A 20,191-nucleotide genomic window follows, 5' to 3' on the forward strand; every position below is an offset into this window, starting at 1 on the left:
TATACAAAGAAAATGGTCACTCACAAAGAGAGTTCTCAACGGAAAAACTGCAAAAGAAATGCTGACACTTGTTTGAAATGTCCCAGTTGTATGTGTGCTCTTGGCTAATCGAAGGCCAATAACTGATTACAGCATTAAGCAGGTTGATGAATAGGAGATTTGGGGCTGGTTCCTTTGAGAAGAATGGCACAGTGTATCGGTCCCTCAATGGCACCTCAGAACTCTGTCACTGACCGGATGGCTCACTAAAGAGCAACGCTCGTCGCTATCTAGGCAGAGCGGGTCCGTGTCACTTACCACCAAGGGCTCTTCTAGGAATTCTCTTTTCTTTTTTTTTTAAAGATTTTTATTTTATTTTTTTTAGAGAGGGGAAGGGAGGGAAAAAGAAAGGGAGAGAAACATCAATGTGTGGTTGCCTCTCATGTGGCCCCCACTGGGGACCTGGTCCCCAGCCCTGGCACATGCGCTGACTGGGAATTGAACCTGTGACCCTTGGCTTCGCAGCCCGTGCTCAATCCACTGCGCCATACCATCTTCTAGGGATTTTCTAAATCAGGGGTCAGCAAGGTACATCTGCAAGGCTAAACCTTGCCCTGTTTTTATCAATAAAGTTTTATTGGTACCTGGCCACAGCTGCTCTCCTGCTATCACAGGAGGCTTGAGTAGTTATGACAGAAACCACTGAGCTCTCAAAGGCTAAAATATCACCATCTGGACCATGACAGAGAAATTATGTTCCAACTGCCAATCTAAGTTGTTAGATAGGATTCTCAAATCACACAGTTACTCTAAGAGGCCTGGCCACGGTGAATTCTCTTCCAGGTCTCTAACCTGCAATGTTATATTTCTGCACTGATTACAGCAGTACAATCTTGCCTTGCCTTTTTCAGTCCGCCACTCTGGCCAGGTCTGGGTGAGGGTCTCTAAGCACTCCCCAGTGACAGAACTACGGAAGCCTACTCCACGCAGCTGAGGCCCAAGGCTGTGACATCACAACAGGCACTTACTCTGACACTAATCCTCACTTCCCCCTCTGACTCAAAAGGCTCGACAAACTGAAAATAAAAAGGCATCGCTCTTATCAATATTTTTTTAAAGATTTTATTTATTTATCTTTAGAGGGGAAGGGAAGGAGAGAAGGACAGAAATATCAATGTATGGTTGCCTCTCGTGAGTGCCCTGCTGGGAACTGGCCTGCAACCCAGGCATGTGCCCTGACTGGGAATCAAGCCGTGATCCTTTGGTTTGCAGGCCCGTGCTCAATCCACTGAGCTACACCAGCCAGGGCTATCAATATTTCTTTAAGAAACTCAATGACTATTTTCANTTTTTTTAAAGATTTTATTTATTTATCTTTAGAGGGGAAGGGAAGGAGAGAAGGACAGAAATATCAATGTATGGTTGCCTCTCGTGAGTGCCCTGCTGGGAACTGGCCTGCAACCCAGGCATGTGCCCTGACTGGGAATCAAGCTGTGATCCTTTGGTTTGCAGGCCCGCGCTCAATCCACTGAGCTACACCAGCCAGGGCTATCAATATTTCTTTAAGAAACTCAATGACTATTTTCAGTCCAACCCTCCCATTTTATAGATAAGTAAACTGAGAGCAAGTTCAATGATTTGTCTAAAAGCTCACAGCTAGACAGCTTCAGCGTTCCCTTCAAAAACATGCTAATTGTGTTAGCCAGTCATGACAATGGGTTTCTTTGTTCAAGAATCACCGTTAGAGAAAAAAATATCTGCTTAACCTTATTACACATGCTCACACAGTATCAGACCAATGATGTAATAAAGACTTCAGTAGTACTCTGTGTATTCAACTAAGGAAGCAAAAACCTCACAGCCATTTTGCTCGTCACAACTACCATCATTTTATGCAACAAAAATGTTAGCGTTTTAATCGCAAGATGCGGGCACAGAGCCAATGCTCTTGCAAATTTGTCAAGTTTACAAATCTGTAATTCAACAGAACGACGTGTGTAAAGGAGCCACCAGCCAAAGGGGAACATTCGCTGAGCTGACAGGAAGATGTATAAACCCGCGGACAGCGCTTACCTCCATCTGCAGTGCTTCCGCTAAGCCCCTGATAGCGAACTTGGACGGAGAGTAGGCGGAGAAGCCGAAGAGTCCCACCTGTCCCGCCTGGGAGGACAGAAAGACGATCCTCCCCACCCGGCGCTCCTTCATGGTGGTGATGACGGCTCGGCTGGGGTACACGCTGCCCAGGTAGTTTATGCTCATTAGTTTCTGCAGGGAACAAAGAGGCCACGGGCAAGGTCAAAGCCACAAGGCTGCACACACTCCCAGGTATCTGGTCTGCTCTCCGGGTGGAAGATAGGTGGATTCCTTGAATGAATGAGTGAATGAATGAACAAGTGAATGAACGCAAAAACGACCCCGTAACTGAGCCGTGATGCTCGGGATCTATTATCTAAAGTCTGTTTCGATCTGGTCTTGCGTTCTCACAATGACCACAGTTCTGTCTTTGCTGAAAATAGGTCAAAATGCTTTTTCTCCTTGCAGGTAATACCATTGGCCAGGCAGTGTTAGAAATGAGCTTCCAAGCAGGTCCAGCCCTTTAGTGCTAAGCTCCAGAAAGACCACAGAGAGACCAGGACAGTGCCTGACACTGACAGCCTGGGCTGAGGTCTGAAGCCTCGGCTCTACCCTTTCCTACCTTCCCGATGACACACAAGGAAGCCCCGCGCAGCTGAAAACAGGGTCCCCACCACAGAATTCTCTCACAGGGCTGCCGCAAGGGTGAGAGAGGGAATCCAGGTCGGGTGCCGGCCCAGAGTCGGTTCTCAGTACGTGCTGGCTTTTATACTAAAATGGGGAGGATCTTACCCAACTACCTACAGTCTACTTTCTCCTCATCCTGGGAACTCTTAAAAATCTTGCACTTCCACTTGAAAATGTAAGACGACGTGCATTGAAGTGTTTTTACGTCAAAAGTCTTGTAAAAATATTAGATCGATCGCCATGTGAAACCAAGCACTTCACTGGGGGAACGTTGAGTCCATCGTGACATGTTAATTCAATAGAATGATAGATCACTTTTAGAAATAACAACCAGAAACATCGGGGGGGGGGGGCATCTTTATTCTGTAAGTTTAAAAAGAGTCGAGGGCAGATGATGAATTTACACTGTGACTGTAACTATATCAAATACGAAAAAAAAGCACATGTGTGTAGGCATGAAACCAAGGACCAAGGAAGCAGAAAATTTCAGGCAACTGTGTTAGGATGCTGGGATTCCTTACTGCCCCCTCCCCAAATATCTTTTAATATCATTGTATTATCCCAATAACAATTCTCTAAAACAGTATTTGGAAACACGGTGGTACACTGCGTCCCAGGGACACCCTCGGCCCCTTCAGAAACCTCCACTACAACTTCGGTGAAAAACATACATACATTTTTAAAGAATCCAAAAGAGCATAGGAAATAGTTCGAAAGTTGAAGAACAGAAGCATAGGCGGCAGATAACTAACTCAGCAGAGAACCGAATGCTGAGCAAGGAGTGGAGAAGCTAAAAAGTGCGTGGCACAGGACCCCCAGAAGGCTCCTGGGTGGGGGCAGGAGCAGCTGGGGGGGGGCAGGGACGGGAACACGGGGCTGAAAGTCGAGACCATCGACTAAGAGTCTGCTTGCCAACAGTCGGATAGGCAAGTACACGATTATAATCGGAGATTTCAATACCTCTTTTTCAAAGGTTGGCACAACAAGTTGTCACAAAATCGGGAAGGACACAGAAGATCTGAACAACGGCACCTGTGCGCTTTTCAGGTGCCGGGTAGACTACATTCTGGGCCCTGAACGGAGTCTCCATAAATATGAAAAGATCCAAGTCGTACAAAGTATGTTTGCTGACCTCGATGGGATGAAATTGGAAATCAATTAAGACAGAGATTTCCAAAAAACACTCAAATATTTGGAAACTAAAGAACACACTTTTAAATAAGCCAAGTGGCAATGCAGAAATGACGAGGGAAATCACAAAAATATTTTAACTGAGTGCCGGTGAAAACACTTTCTGCGGTGAAAGCAAGACTGAAAAGGTCAAGGGCCTCCAACCAATGATTCAAGCTTCCACCTGTAGAAACTATAAAAAGAAGAGCAAATTAAAACAAAAGCAAGCAGAAAAAAGGAGATAATGAAAATAATAGAGGGAATACATGAAATAGAAAACAGAAAAGCAATAGAAGAGTCATAAACCCCAAACTGGTTATTTTACTGAGGAAAATCAGTAAAATCGATAAACGTCCAGTCATCCCGGTTGGGAAACACAGGACTGGCTAGAGTGACAGAGGTCACACTGCGATGGACGTGAGAAGGACGATAATGGAATACGGTGAGCAACACTGTGCCAGTAAATTCAACGATTTAGATGGAAGAGACAAGTTCCCTGAAACAAAACAAGACACAGGTACCAAAAGCCACGCAAAAAGAATGTACCTACGTAGCCATCTATTTATTAAAGAAACAGAATTAAAGGCATAAACCGCCCCACAAAGAATTCTACCCAACGTTTAAGAAAGAACAATACCAATTCTATACAAACTCTTCCAGAAAACTACAGACAATACTCCCCTACTCATCCCATGAGGCTGGCATTACCCCTTGTTCCAAAACCAGAAAATAACACCATGAGAAAGAAAAATATCCCTCGAGAACATAGAAACAAGACAGCATAACCAAATAGGATTCATCCCAGGAATACAAGGTTGGTTTAACATGTGAAAATTAATGTCTGATCACCCCCAAAGATGCAGGAAAAGCACTTGACAAAATTTAACATCCATTCCTTATTTTAAAAACACTCTCGGCACACTAGAAGGGAATTTCTTCTGCTTGATACAGGGCACTTCCCAAAACCACAAAAACAAAACCACAGCTACCAGCACACTTAAACGGCCAAAGCTGAGTGTTTTCTCCCTCAGATCAGGGACAAGACAGCAATGCCTGTTCTCAACTCTTTCACCCAAAACTGTACCGGAAGCTCCAGCAGAGCAACAAGGCTGTCCCAAAGATGACTCTACCAGCAAAACAGTCACAGGGGATGTGACCTTCAAAGTCGAAAATCCAATGAACACTGGAATTATAGTTGAGTTTAGCTAGGCTGCAAGATCAATATCCAAAAATCAATTGTACTTCACTATAGGAGCAATGAACACTCAGAAACTGGAATTTAAAAGATAAAATTTTTACCAGCATCAAAAAGTATGAAATACTGAAAAGTGATGCGCAAGATCCTTGCACTGAAAACCACGAAACCTTGCTGAGACGAAGGAAAACTGGACCAAGTGGAGGTCTAGACCGTGTCCGTGGGTTAGAAAACAATATTGTTAAGGTGTCAATTCTCCCTAAGTGGATCTATAGGCAATGTAGTCCCAATAAAAAATGCAAATTAGTGCTGGCTGGTGTAGCTCAGTGGATTGAGCGCGGGCCTGCAAATTAAAGGATCGCGGTTTGATTCCCAGTCAGGGCACATGCCTGGGTTGCAGGCCAGTTCCCAGCAGGGGGCGCACAAGAGGCAACCATACACTGATATTTCTCTCCCTCTCTCCTTCCCTTCCCCTCTAAAGATAAATAAAAACATTTTAAAAATGTAAATTAACTCAATGTCCACAGGTAGAAAAAACAAGACACAACTCCAAGACACCATAAAAAAAGGCATCAAAAGGGACAACAGAGAGAAGGGAGTGAGTGGGAGGTCCCCAAGTTCCCCTCCAGTTTTGTGATTCACGGGAAGGCCTCACGGGACTCTGCCCAGCGCCGTGCTCCTCATGACTAGGGTTTATTGCAGTGAGCAAACACGGAGCCACCTTGGCAAGGGCAAAAAGCACCCAGCCAGGGCAGAGTCCAGCGACACCAGGCGCAGGTTGCTGGGAGTCAGCTGCCTGAGGGCTCGCACAGGGTGTGCGTACTTCCCCCCCACTGTCCCCCACCCCAGCCCGCGATGCGCAGTGAGGACATGGGCACGTGAACTTCAGTAAGATGAAGACTGAAAACAAGAAGCCAAACAAAAGTAATTGCGACAGAATTTATTTTGCATGAAAAGGAACTCTTAGCTTCAGAAAGTGCATCAGAAGTACGTTCCAACAGGGCTCCCTGAGGACCCCTGGACTTGACTGAACAAAGCAAGTGACTGCACCCCAGAGGGGAGAGGGGCCTTGGGAGGTGCCGGTCCCCTGAGGCCTCCATGGGGGCAGCCAGAAGAAGATGGACAGAGAGGGTCTCCCGGTGTCAGGCCCTGTCACTGGAATAGAGGCCCCAAGCTTGGGGGTAACGGTCCTTCCTTTTTAGGCTAGTTCTCACTGTAGGCGGGGCCTCTTCCAACACCTCCTATCAGCAGCTTGAGCCCCTGTGCTGACCTGTCCCCCACTCCTGCAACCCCACACTCCTTGGTCGCCCATCCACTACCCCCGTCCACTTCCCAACATCACCACTTCTTCCCCTGATGACCCCAACAGCTCCTAAAAGTCTCCCAGACACAGCAGGAGAGCCCAGCTGCCTTGACCAGCTTACACCTCTTGAGAGGTGTAAGCCTCTCCTAACTCCATCCTGCTCTGGGTGGCCCTCAAGGCCCCAGCAGACCCAGCTGTGCTCTGCTCCACCCATCTTCAGGGATGCTACAGCCACTTGGGCCTGCTTGAGGCTCCTGGGGTTTGCGGAGCTCCTCCCACCTGCAGCCACGCAGCTGCAGGCTCTTTCATGTGAGGTCTCTTCTCTGGACACCCCCTCCTCCAGGTCTCAGAGCCCCCAGGCTGGGTCTCCCTCCACACCACCTGACCGAGCCCCTCGGCCCCTTTTACTTTCCCCACACCACATACCCCAGTCTGCAATCACGCTGTTTCTGTTTGCTCCTGTGGGCCCTGCCCTCCTCACCAAGGCTGAGACTTTATTCTCTTGCTCACCACCTCCCTCAGGACCCAGAACAACACTGGACTTAGGCGAGACTTTCACAAGTATTTGTGGGTTGAGTGATTACCAGGGGAAAGACGTTACTATTTTTTTTTAAGATTTTATTTATTTTATTTTTAGAGAAAGGGGAAGGGAAGGAGAAAGAGAGGGTGAGAAACATCAATGTGTGGTTGCCTCCTGCATGCCCCCTACTGGGGACCTGACCCGAAACCCAGGCATGTGCCCTGACTGGGAATTGAACCTGCGCCCCTTTGCTTTGCAGGCCTGCACTCAATTCACTGAGCTATACCAGCCAGGGCCCAGGACATTGGTATTTCCTAAGCAAGTAACATGGGCCGGGTGTCATGCACACATTATGTTACTTAATCCTCACGGCTCTGGGGGCTGTCTATCTAGTTCAGAAATGGCAGCTGGGGCTGGAGGAGAAAGAATGATCTATCTTCGATCACACAGCCACCAAACGGTCAGGACAGAAACCATTAGACCTAAGAGGTCAATCTGGTTCAGCCTGATGCCAAAGTCCACATTTGTTCTGTGTGCCTGCTGGGGACAGAGAGCAGCAAAAGGTTTCATAGGTGCCTGCAGGGGTGGAAAGGTGCTGGTGTGGGGACAAGAGATTTGTTGTGATTGGTTTGTTATTTTTAAAATGAGAGAGGGAGGCAAAGAGCGAGGAAGGAAGGAAAGAAGGAAGCCAGCAAGGAAGGGAGGGAGAGAAGGAAACAGTGTGAACAGGAGATAGAAATTTGAGAGCAGTGAGTTTTTTTTTTTAAAAAAAGATTAGAACTGTGCATTTTTTTAATGTTTTAGAAGCTTCGCATTGATTTTCCTTCTCCCTCTGTCTCACATGCTCCGCACTGCCTCCCTGTCACTGACACCACGCACAGGCCTTCCCCCCGGGCTGTGCTCACAGTGACATGCCCCACAATACATCCATCCGCTCAGCTCCCTCCCCACCCCCTGGACACACAAATGTAAACCACCTGGACCCCCTCCCCGAGCAGACCCGTCCTGTTTCCCAAGGTCCCAGCTTTGCAACTGCATGCTCACTTATTACAACTGTGCGACCAAGTACCCTGTGTCCTCTCTGCCTCCAACACTCCGTCAGGGAAAGTCTGCTGTGCAAGTCACATGGAATTGTCCCTCCACGTCACCTCTCTCTCACGCACACCCTGCTGTTGGGAAGCCACCTCTGAGGTCCCTCCGCCATCATTCCACACTGAGATGGCTGCTATGGCGATTCCCTCCCTGTGGATTCTTCACACGGCCACTGACATAACCTTCCGAATTCCCCTTTGATTACTCACAGCTAAAAGCAGACTGGTTGTCTATCTTTATGCCTCGTTGATAAAGGAGCCACAAGACTCTTGAGCCCCAGGCAGGGCACCATCCTGCTCGTACTATGTCTGGACTCTCCGGACTTGGACTCGGCTGTGGATCGGAGCCCACGGTGCTTGCCCACAGCCCACCAGAAGCAGGGCGGGTCACCTACGGCTCCTCCTGCTGGCTCCTTTCCTAAAGTGGGCGTGGTTTCATGGCGCGGACTAGCGTGTGCAAAACCAACGCCACGAGGAAGGCTCAAGAGAACGTTAAGAAAAAGAGGGCTGGTGCAATGCCAGCCAAAAAAGGCGTTTTGCACTTAAACGATTTCCGATCTGAGGTCCCTTTCTGAAGAACGGGCTGAAATAAATGACTCAGAGAGGTTCCATGGCATACCTGTTTGAAAATAGAACCATGAATGCAATGCCTTCGCTCTTCATTCTGATTTCAGAACTCTTAGGGTCTGCTCCTCAAGTTTTTAACTTTTCTGTGTTAAAAATACTGACACGTAACACTGAAACTCAGCATCTCTTGGCTCGCAAGGCTCCCTCTCGCAGTTACTGCCTCAGGGTCTTGTCCGGGTCACCCGTGCCAGACCAAAGGGGCCACTCCCATTTCACACCCGGTGATACCCAGATTGAGAGACTCGTCTGAACCCTTAAGGCTGGACAGTCAGGGCATCAGGTCCAAAAGCTTGTGTGGCCTCCCTCCACGTGTCTGAAGCTGCTACGCAGCCTGAACGCATTTCATCTATTTCGTTCACGAAGCCTTTGCCCCAGGCCTGGTTCCACTCCTACTGTATCGTCTACCCTCATGAGCAAAAACCAGATTTTTACTTACTTCAAAAGTCCCAACTTCAAGATCTTCAAATTTCCCTGAAAGTGACATTCCGGCACAGTTCACCAGCATGTCCACCGGGCCCAGTTTCTCCTGTGCCTGGAGCAGAGTGGACGAGGTGAGAGAGAAAGAACTCCTTAGCAGCAAGGCGATGCCAATAAATAAAATCTACAAAACCACCAAACCCGTTAGGAAGATTTACTGATTTCAAACCACATAGCGAAATGGTAAGAACAACAAAAGGCACACGAATTCACTCCAATGAGCCCCGCCTCTTACTTGTTTTATGACATTTTCTACTTGGCTATAGTCTTGGGAAACGTCGACTGATATACAGAGCACCACCTGTTAGAAAGAGAAGAGAGCGGTCAAAGTCACGCAGGTATACGAAACTAGTTTTTCGAGTTTTTTTTTTTTTTTAAATTAAGGACAATCTTCTCCAAAAGAGAAGGAGTCCAACCCTGGATACACCAACTACATTGTTGCAAATCTGTTGATAATGCAATTAGCGAACTCTGAATTTTCTCAGCAGTTTTCATAGAAAACTATTCTGAGCAAACTCAAAAGAAATGTTGGCCAGAGGGCACAGACCCCCCAGGCCTAAGCTGAGTGAGTTTGGAGATCTGGTGTGCAACGCGGGGTCTGTCATGATTAATACGGACCTATTTTACACATGAAATACGCCAGGAGAGTGGATCTTAACTGTCCATGCCCCGCACACACAGAGCTATGGGAGGTGGTGGGCGTGTTAAGAGAGAATTGATTGTGGTAATCATTTTACAACGTGAACGTGTTTTAAATCATCACATCTGACACTTGAAGTACGTATCATTATTATTTGTCAATTACACCTCAGTAAGGCTGGAAACAGAAAAAAATGTAAAAATGCTCCACTGTGCCACTCATCTAAGTGACAGAGAGCAGGTGCACCCCCTCGGCGACCTGGAGGGGAGGTGGGAATTAGCCTGCAGGGGAGAGGGCCAGCTCTAGGGGGCGCTGGGGATGCTCTGAGTCTGGAAGGTGGTGGTGATTTCACAAGTGTATACATCTTTAAATGGGTGTGGCTCATCGCATATAAATTCTATCTCAAATTGCTATTTAAAAAATACATAAATTACACAAAGAATATACAAACTGTACATAAATTATGTAGCTTAGGTGGTTCATATCTGACCTTGTTAAAAGAGTAACAAAACTGGGAGTTGGGACCATAGGATTACCTTTTAAACAAGCCTTTTTATGCAGGGTTAGATCATTTTCTGTGAATAAACACTGTACCACAGACAAGTGAAATTTCACAAAAAAAGGAAGAGCTAAGATATGACCAGGAAGAAACTCCCACAGGGCACTGCTTATGCTAAGTGTGTGATAAGCCCCTTCTGGACCCTGCAGGATATAGGGGTCTAGAAGCTCCTTCTTGCCCACCCATCTCCGATACTTCTCTGCCTGTTGTGGTGTCAAGAACTATCCCCACGACCTAAGCCTCTGACTGATGGGTGAGGAGGGGGGTGGGAGTAAGGAAGAAGACTGGAGCAGAGAGCAGAGCTGAGAGACCACCCCAGTGGTAGACAGGACTGGAGCCTTCAGGCTCCATGGTTTTTAGATGCTATCTCCTTCTCTCTCAGAAGTTGCATGAATATGAGGGGAAAAAAACAACCCCGAGGTTGGCTGAGCTGGAAAATATCCAAATTTGTGTTCTTCAGAGAAGGGAACACAGGCAGAGGCCATGGTACCGGAGAAAAACTCACGGATACGCACAAGGACACGGGGGCGAGGATTTCTACCTGCAGCAAAGAATGCAGTAACAGCACAAACACAGAAATGCCAGCTGCCCAACAACAGGAGACTGATGAAATAGACTCTGGGGTACCCGAGAGTTTGCCACAGCAGAGTAAGAAAGTGAGACAGGTTCATTTTTATCGACATGAAAGATCTCCACTATGTTCTGGTGGGACACGTAGACAATGCAATACTGTGGACAGCCCATCAAAAAGGGCACAATCAGAGGTCAGACAATACCAAGTGTCAGCAAAGGTGCGGGGCGGCAGGAACCGGCAACCACACTGGAGAGGGTGGAGCCGCTCTGCTGGGGCCGAAGACCTGCACACAGGCTCAGCCAGACAATTCCATCTCCAGGTAACCTCCGTTCTGGCCCACGTGCACAAAGAGCCAAGCTTCAGTGACAGCAAGAAACAAAGCCAACAGCGAAACTGGAAACAACCTACATGGGCACCAACGGTAGAGCTGACGAACAAAAGGCAGTCTATACGTAGGAGAGGATACCATGTACCAGAAAAAAGAGAGTGAGCTTTACATAGCAACGCAGAGGAATTTTTCAAATAATGTCCAGTGGAAAAATCAAGTTGCAAGAGAATCAGAGAAAGATGCCATACGAACCAACTGAGACAGAAAGTGGTTGAGTGGCCGCCTGGGGCTGGGAGGGCTGGGGGGGAATGGGGGGGGACGCTAACAGCTGTGCACTTTCTGGATGGGATGGTGCCAAAGTCCTTAAATGGACTCTGGGATGGCCAGGCAGCTCTGTGGACACATGATCTTCAACCACTGAACAGTACACACCTTAAATCTGGGAACTGCACGCTGGGCAGATTATATCTTGATAAAGCGTTCCATAACAACGATGCCATTAAGTTCAAAGAGAAGCACACTATTAAAGGTCAAAGATTTATGGTCAAATTACAGAGAAAAGCAAAAAGAGGATCAACACAAAAATCAGGGTGGGGGGTCCCTCCAGGGGTGACTGACACACAAGGAGAGCTGATGGGATCTCACAAGAGGGGCTCCGGGGCCCTGGCCAATCCTGTTTCTAAGCCGGGAGATGCGTGTAATAACAAATGATGTGTTGTACCGATGTGTGTAGAGACATATAACATTTCACCCATCAAACAAATCCATAACCCAAAAGTGTTCTTAAAGGCCCCCTTTTCCTGAAGTGTGGCTCTAAAGTGGATGTAAATAAAGAAGCGAAATAAATTCCCTTTCTAGTAAAGCCTTCTGTTGTCAGATCATCTGTGCGCATCAGAGCCTCTGCTTTTAGTCATAGCCTGAGGTTTCAGACAATTCAAACCATTTCCCCTTTTTAAAAACAGCGCCACAGGTATTTGACAACCACGAAAATCTTGCATCTTTGAACAAAGTATTCAGAGTCGAAGTCACCCTTCTTTTCCTTTGTGTGACTATGTCGATTCATACAGAAAAAAGCATCACGAGGACAGGGATTTTACCTGTTTGTCACTAATAGAGTGCTTTTCAATTTCTTTCTTTGCCTGCAGCAGCCTGTCCTGAAAGCAAGAGAGAACAGTTAGTTCTGGCGACTGGCCGTGCATCTGCCCGCCTGTTCCACAGGAGAGCAAAAGCAGTGGTCGGCGTCTGCACTGAATTCTGGGAAACACAGCAGCCAGCACCTACGTCACACAGTGACGGGCCAGTCTCCAACAGAGAAGCCAGAGTGTGTTCTGTCAGGGCTTCGTGACAGCGGGTTTTTAAGATCATGGCACGGGAAGGTAACAGAAAAGTAAATGGACTGCAGACTCCCAGTCAACAGTATTAATTGCTGATGGTCACCCTATCGGGTCTAATCAATGGTTTGATCTGAGATGTTTTGGCTGATAGGAACGACCCTATGGATCTGCGGTTAGAGTGCATGTGATTCCATGTGAAGGGACAGCCCAGGATGTTCCTCCTCTGCTCCCAAAGTGAGTCACCTTCTAGACGGACTGGGCGAATCTGCGCCTGGCTGCTCTCGAAGGCGCTGTTTGGACGAGCAAAGCTACCCAGGTAACAGACATCCTTCCAAGGCCTCAATTTCACTTGCTTCAGGCACTTTCAAGGAGACAAAGGTCAACCTACAGTGTCTTAATTTGCTCTACAAAAGATGTAGTTCAAGTACATCATGACAGCAGAATTGTGCAAAAAGGAAAGCAATCCTTCAGAGACACACAGACGCATTCTAAACGGGAATGCATCTAGGACAAAATAACACCGTTCTATTAATAAAGATAGACACCGCTTGACTTTGCCAAAATCGAAGTGAAAAAAAATCACGTGAGAAAGTAAAAGACTTCTCGATGCCAGAGGTGTGGGGTCCTCCCCCTCCAGCCACTCCCAGGACCCCACAATGGGCCTGAGCACCCGAAACACTGGGCCTCCCACCTCCTTCCCATCTGCCTCGTGCCCAATACGGGAGTTGTTTCGACCTCACAAAATGCCTCTCTATGAAAGCTGTTTCCACTCCTGTGAGGTGGTGTCAGAGCAAAACAAACTCACGGTGAGAGAAGTCAGCGCATAAATAAAGGTCGCTAATTCTGCCTTTCTTGATTTGAAAAAGAAAACATAGACGTCCCAGCTGAATTCTGTATCCTCATTTAAAAGTCTGCCCCAACGCACCCCATGGCCAGCCAGGCTCACGGAGCCTCGCTCGCCTGTGATCCTACTCCTGTCCTCCCTTTGCGTGGGGGCACTGGAGTCCCCAAGCACCAAGGCCACACTGTGTTCCCATTCCCTCCATCACCCCCCTTCACGTCCTCATTCAGCAGAGATGTCAGAGCACAGAACAACAGCAGTGGACATTGCAACCCTGGTCAATTCCCCCACCCCATGGAGCAAGAGGCCTCTCCCAGAGTTCCTGTAAATGCAGGGACGTGGAAGCAACTTCGGGAAGAACAACAGACCCCGAATAAAAAGAATGGCAGAGCTTGTATGAACTGAACACAGAAAAACACTCATTCTGCTACTCTGCTGGGAGAGGTGAGACTCCTCTGGCCGGTGGGCTTCCCTGCAGACATGCATCCAGCCCTGAGCTCGTCCTCCAGGACTCAACATCAGCTCCACCAGCACCTCTGCCGGCACCTCCCACCTCCAGCGGGTGAAGGGCCGTCCAGAGCCTCCTACTTCCAGCCGGGTGAGCTACTCAACTTCCTCTTGGCCTCTCCTGTTTCGAGATCACCAGCTTCTACAGGGTTCCCTACAGGCTGCTGGCACTACATAAATACTAGTAGAGCTGATCTGTCTCTGGCCGAGCAATTGTCCTGAACAGCAGAAACAACCAGCGGTTCGGGAATGCCGCCTCCACCCAGAGATTCCCAGTGCGGGTGTCAAGCCAGGCCGTTTGTGCAGCCTCTCGGACAGTCAGTGCCGACTCACCTCGTTCCGGGCCACCAGCGTTATGAAGGCTCCCTGTTTGTAGCACTCGATGGCGATACACTTTCCAATGCCGCTGGAGCCTCCGGTGACCTAGAAGCAAAAATACAAAAAGGCTCCTGAGCACTTGGTATCACCCTTCTGAGGGAAGTGTACTTAACATGATTATCACAGGCTCTAAGAACCAATATAAGAAGTAGGTGAGCCCTGGCTGGTGTGGCTCAGTGGCTGAGCGCCAGCCTGAGAACCAAAGGGTCACAGGTTCGATTCCCAGTCAGGGCACATGCCTAGGTTGCAGGCCAGGTCCCCAGTAGGGGGCACGTGAGAGGCAACCACACACTGATGTTCCTCTCCCTCTCTGAAACACTGATTTTTTTTTAAGGAAGTAGTTCTGCAGCTACTGTCACTCCTCCATCCCAGAGTGGGACGACTGTGCCATCCACAGGCCCCGCTACAGTCTGTCGCTGTCCCCGGCACTGAGCTATACACGGCTCATCTATAGGACTTTCCTAAGTTCACTGGAGGGAAAGTGGTGCCCTGTAAGTCTAGCTAATTAATAATACATCAGTCCTGAGCGCTCATCAATAGGCAAGTGGATAAAGCTGTGGTGCATGCCTGCAATGAACAATGCGCAGCCCTAAAAAAGAAGGAAATCTTCCCACCTGCACCAGCATGGCTGGACCGCGACGATATTACATGCTCAGTGAAGTATCAGTGAAATAGGCCAGTCAGAGAAAGACAAGTACAATATGATTTCACTCATATGTCAGATCTGGGCTGTGTCCTTCTGAAAGCTACAAGCAAAGAGTTTCCTAGTGGCTTAGAAAAACAGTAAGTAGGTATGGAGTTGCTTGACCCTTGGTAAACGGAGCCCAGACATGGGACACAAAAGATTAACTTCCTTCCTCTCTCATTCCCTCCCACTACTCACCAGAAATACTGTGTAAAGGTGACCAACTCTCTCATTACAACCTTTTACTGAGGGCAAAAGGCAGAGAGCATGTCAGGGAGTGTTGCTGCCAGCCACCTTCAAAAATCGGAGAACTTGATTTCCCAGTACTCAAGTCAATTAAACAGCTTGAGTTTAAAAACCAGCTGACTTAAATGAGTACATACCCTGTAACACCTCCACCAGGCAGTTAGGGTGATAACAGAAACAAACCTCCACACACGCCGCCGTTCTGAACCTCAGCGGCCTCTCCTACCACCGCCTGGTCTGGTCCTAACTAATCTCAAAAAAATAATCACACTGTCATTCCTCTTAGGACGTTAACAAAGAGGGCAGGTAGTGACATCATGTGAGTCATCCACGTCATCCTCGCATTATTTATAAGGGCGTCTGGAAACTGGACGGTGAATATAAGAAACTGCCCCTGGTCTATCCCAGGCACGTTGGTCATCTTACCCACCTGCGGCGGGCAGCCTGAAGGGGATGGAAAGACCAGAGTCAAGGTTAAGTGAAACTCTCAATCAACAACTGACTCAAAGTTCTCATCACTGCTTCTGGTGTTACCTTTGACCAAGTTGAGCTCTGCAAACATAACATGTGAAAGAAGCCAACTTTTAAAGCCCTGCTTCTGTGGCAGAAGTTGTCCTGTGCGTGGATGGGCCACCTTCCGGATTCAGTGTGACTGTAGCATTTTGCTCCTCTTTCTTGTCCACATTTCAAGCACATTAAAAGGACTAACCGCCCTGGCCTACCACAGCCCTGTGGGGACAACTCAAGTGTGCAACCTCGGGTACCAGGAGGATTAGTGCCACCAGCTTAGTAAAGAGCTGTCCTTAGTCATAACCTCCAGCCTCAGGTGCCTAGGGGTGGGGGGCATTCAAAGCCACTGCCAGACAGCGAGGTGCTGGGCGCAGGCGTTCCCTAGGCGTTCTGGCTTCATTCAAGACAGGTGGCTACACCTGCAGAAAGGGGACCTTTGAAGACGTGATCCTCCAGTAAGAAACAAAGCAAGCCCATGCACATCCCCTTCATTCCTGAAGCACCTGCCAGGTGGCTGAGCTCATCCCTCTGACCCTGAAATGAGGGCACAGGACTGCCCTGGGACCCCAGGCTGAGCTCAGAGAGAGATGAGCAGTGTAGATCGAGCGGAAGCGTCCCAGCGCCTCCATCCAGCCAGGGCTCCTGGCCCACTAGCCTCAGACCAATTCCGCCCCCCCAACCCCCGCGTGAGTCACTTCCCAGATGCCTTTGGCAACAGATATGTCACTCGCACCGGCCATCTCCCAGCTGGGAGCCGCCTCGGCCGGTACCCACGGCTGGGGCTCTCTGTTCCCCGCCCCACTGCCCCGCGCCGTCACCGACCGCGGTGTCCTCGACAAAGTTTCTCAGCCTCTCTGTTCCTCAGGTGACTCATCGGGAAGACCGAGGACAAAAACAGCCACCACCCAGGGATGCGTCTGGGATTGGAGAGCAGCTCACGAGCCCCCAGAGCACCCGCCCGGAGGAGCCAGCCGCCGCGGAGGGTAGGACGGGTCCCCGAGGCCCTCCGCGGGGACAGTGCCGGGGTGCACAGCGGCAGGTGACCCCCGTTTGGAGAAGGGGAGGTGGCGGCCCGGCGGCCAGGGGGCAGGCTCGGGGCGGCCGAGCTGGCCGCGGCTGGGGCGCGCGCACTGGGAGCCACTCACCACCACATGCGCCCCGGGAAGCGCTAGGGGCTTGGGGCTGAGGAGCGGGGACAGCATGTACAGCAGCAGCACGAACGCCACGACACAGGTGGCCACGAGCAGCAGCATCGCTCGGCGGGCCGGGCCGGGGCCTGGGACTGGGGGCCGGCGGCGCAGGCGATCACGCGCGGCCGCGCAGCAGGAGCCGGTGTTTGGGTTCCGGGCGGGGCGGCGGCCGAGGGGAAGAGGCGGAGCCGGCGGAGGGCGCGACCGCCGCGGGGCGGTGCCACCTGCGCGGACCCGGGACCCGGTCTCTACGCCCCCGCCGTCCGGCCGGGCCTTGCAGCCTCCCCTCGGGCCACCAGTCCGCCCCCTCCGCCCCCGGCGGCGCCACCGGGAGCGCCCCTGCGTGGGCTCGGGGACACGGCTGGTTTGTGTCGCGGGCGCGTCTTAGGACCGCGGAGAGCCGGTTTCCCGGACCCTGCGACCGCGCGTCGGGGCGTTGGGCCCGCTCCCGTCGGGCGGTTCCGCCCAGTCGCCGAGGGTCGCCGAGCCCGGGGGCCCGCCTGCCCGGCAGGAGGCTGTGCGGCCACCAGACCGCGCCGGTGCCTGGAAGACCTGGCACCGAAACGAAACCTCGGCCTCCATTTCATAGTTTCTGGGAGTAAACGTCGCGGCCCATCGGCGCTCCTCCCAGGAACGGGAAAACCTGGACAAGGAGTTTCCAAAATCACTCAGATAATTCGATGTCGTTGAACAGAGTTGTTTTGTTTTAACTAAGGCAGGATTTAAATTAAAAAGAGAAAAAGCTTGAGATCTAATTTACACCCCGATTTAAAGTGCACAGTAAATGGCCTTCAGTGCTCTCAAGAATTGAGCAGCGCCCGCCCGCCACAATTTTAGAACAGTTCATCACACGCCCCCCCTTCCCCGCAAAATCCTGCCCCCATTGGCAGTTCTTACCTATTGCCTCCCAGCCTTGAAGCAGCCGCCCCTCTTTGTCTCGGCAGGTTTGCTTATTCTGGGTATTTCCTGTGAGTGGGATCACACACGCTGCAGCCTGTTGGGTCTGCCTTCTTTCAGTCACTCAGCATCCATGCTGACTCATCCATGTTGTACAGGATACCAGTATTCACTGATTCAAAAAAAATTTTATTTAATTTTAGAGGAAGGGGGAGAAAGACATTAATTTGTTGTTCCACTTATGTATGCATTCATTGGGCGATTCTTGGACGTGCCCTGACTGGGCCTCAGCCTTGGGAAGATGCTAACCAAACCTAGCTACCCTGCAGGTGGGAGCACTGTATTGCTTTTGATCATCCAATGAGGTTCCACTGTGTGGGTATACCACATTTCATTTATCCAATCACTAGCTGCTGGGCATTTAGGCTGTTTCCGCTTTGGGGCTTTTATAAGTAATGCCTCTGTGAACGTTCACATACAAGTTTTGGTGGGGATGTATGTTTTCATTTATTTTGGGTTTAGACCCTGGACCTTGGACCTTGTGGCCAGAAAAGGGGTTCTGCGGCAAGTAACCTTGCCTGGTGATCTGGTCGTGAATTCCTAACTGGGCAGGAGTCACCCCCAGGAACTTCTGTAGAAAAAACCTTATCTTGGCTTTAAGTAAACTCTTTCTTGTCTCTGTGCACCCAGGTTTACACCTTTGAAATGACCTTGTTAGACCCCTCCTTCTAAAGTGTGACCTCAAGAGAACATAGGATCTTATTAACTATCTTGTAACCCAATCCCCACCTTGCTTTCTCCCACCTTCAGGTAATCTTCCTTGCTTCCCTCTTTACTTCCAAACGCACACAGCAGCTGCTCATAGTCATTTCTTGGAATCTCAGTGTGTTGAGATCTTGCTTCCAGGCTTACCCTCAAATTAATTTTTTTGATAACCATTGTCTACAGGTTTGACCATTCTGATGCGGACAATCTTATGGTAACTGTGTTTCACCGGAACTGCCAGACTGGTATCCAAAGCAGCTGTGCCATTTTCCAATCCCACCGACGATGCACGAGGATTCCCGTTTCCCCATGTCCTCGGCTCACTGGATCATCTGGTTTTAATTACAGCCTTCCTAGTGGGCGCGAGGGGACATTTCATTGTGACTTTTACTTGCATAAGGCACATACCTGCTTTCCCTTTTATTTTTAGAGATACTAAGGAGCAAGGGTTCTGAGTTTTTCTTCTTCACTCATTTATTGCCCAGAGTTAGCCAAACTGCAAGGTTGTTAGCCAAACAGGCCCCGAGACTTCTGACACCAGTTTGAAGTTTGAGGGGTTCTCAAACCACCTTCTGTGTTGATGAGTCTCTACAAGGACGCACTGCACTCACTGGGAATCGTTCTACTTGTGGCTATGGCTTACAGCAAAGTCAGCTACAGAAACACAGTTCACCTCTTTGCTCTTCCTGGTGGCAGGTTCCCGCAAAACCAGTCCCCTTTCCCTGGGGACTGTTCTGGGCACCGCCCTCCCCAGTGGGGACTTTCTCTAGCATCACCTGACCCGACCCACCTGCTAGTGCCCTTCTGTCTGGAGGACCCTGCCCAATGCAGCAGGGATCACGGCTTACATGCAAAACTACGAATCCTTTAGAGAACACACTGGATTTTAAAAGAATGAAGACTTTGGTCAGCCAGGGGGAGAGAAAATCGGGTCCCCTATTTAAGGAAGAAATCGGGCTGGTTTCAGATTTCTCCACAGTAACACTGCACATGAGAATGGTGAGATTCTCAAGGAAAGAAAGTTGAGCTGAGGTCTTATATCCAGCTAATCTGTTTTTCACCCACTGAACTCATAATAATTAAGGAAATGCTTTCCCCACAAGTGCTTCTCGAGGGAAGTATTAAGGCCATCTGTTGTCTTAGCCTGTTTGGGCGGCTGGAACACAGTACCACAGACCGGCGACCGATAAACAACAGAAATCTGCCCCTCCCAGTTCCGGAGGCTGGGAAGCCCACCATCAAAGGACTGGCAGGTTGGGAAAGCCGCTGGCGCCTGGATAGAGAGGACATTCAGACTCTGGAACTGCGAGAGGTGAGTTTCTGTTGTCCAAGCCACCCAGCCTGTGGCATTTTGTTACGGCTGTCCCAGCTGACATGCCTTTAAATGATTCCAACGTTGCCCTGGCTGGTGTGGCTCCGTGGACTGAATGCTGGCCTATGAACCAAAAGGTCATCGCTTCGAATCCTGGTCAGGGCACGTGCCTGGGTTGCAGGCAGGGTCTCCAGCTGGGGGTGTTCAACCGGCAACCCGTTGAGATGTCTCTCACATATCGATGTTTCTCTCCCTCTTTCTTCCTCCATTCACCTTCTCTCTTAACAGGTCACCCTCTGGGGC

At 49.7% G+C, this 20,191-nt stretch overlaps 1 protein-coding gene across 1 annotated transcript in view; it reads right to left on the reverse strand.

The window, feature by feature from the left end:
- KDSR (3-ketodihydrosphingosine reductase) overlaps positions 1–17,083 on the reverse strand; it is a 32,889-nt gene extending 15,806 nt beyond the window's left edge. Inside the window, exons 1-6 of the mRNA XM_037035430.1 lie at positions 16,870–17,083; positions 14,239–14,328; positions 12,321–12,377; positions 9,358–9,423; positions 9,082–9,177; positions 2,053–2,244 (exon numbers count right to left, since the gene is read on the reverse strand). Of these exons, the coding sequence (XP_036891325.1) occupies positions 2,053–2,244; positions 9,082–9,177; positions 9,358–9,423; positions 12,321–12,377; positions 14,239–14,328; positions 16,870–16,977 (609 nt within the window). The 5' untranslated portion in view covers positions 16,978–17,083. The remainder of the gene's footprint in view (positions 1–2,052; positions 2,245–9,081; positions 9,178–9,357; positions 9,424–12,320; positions 12,378–14,238; positions 14,329–16,869) is intronic.
- Positions 17,084–20,191: the final 3,108 nt, after the last annotated feature.

The sequence above is a fragment of the Sturnira hondurensis genome, unplaced genomic scaffold (assembly GCF_014824575.4).
Source record: "Sturnira hondurensis isolate 20B ecotype Veracruz unplaced genomic scaffold, ASM1482457v3 Scaffold0001872, whole genome shotgun sequence".
Lineage (NCBI taxonomy): Eukaryota > Metazoa > Chordata > Mammalia > Chiroptera > Phyllostomidae > Sturnira > Sturnira hondurensis.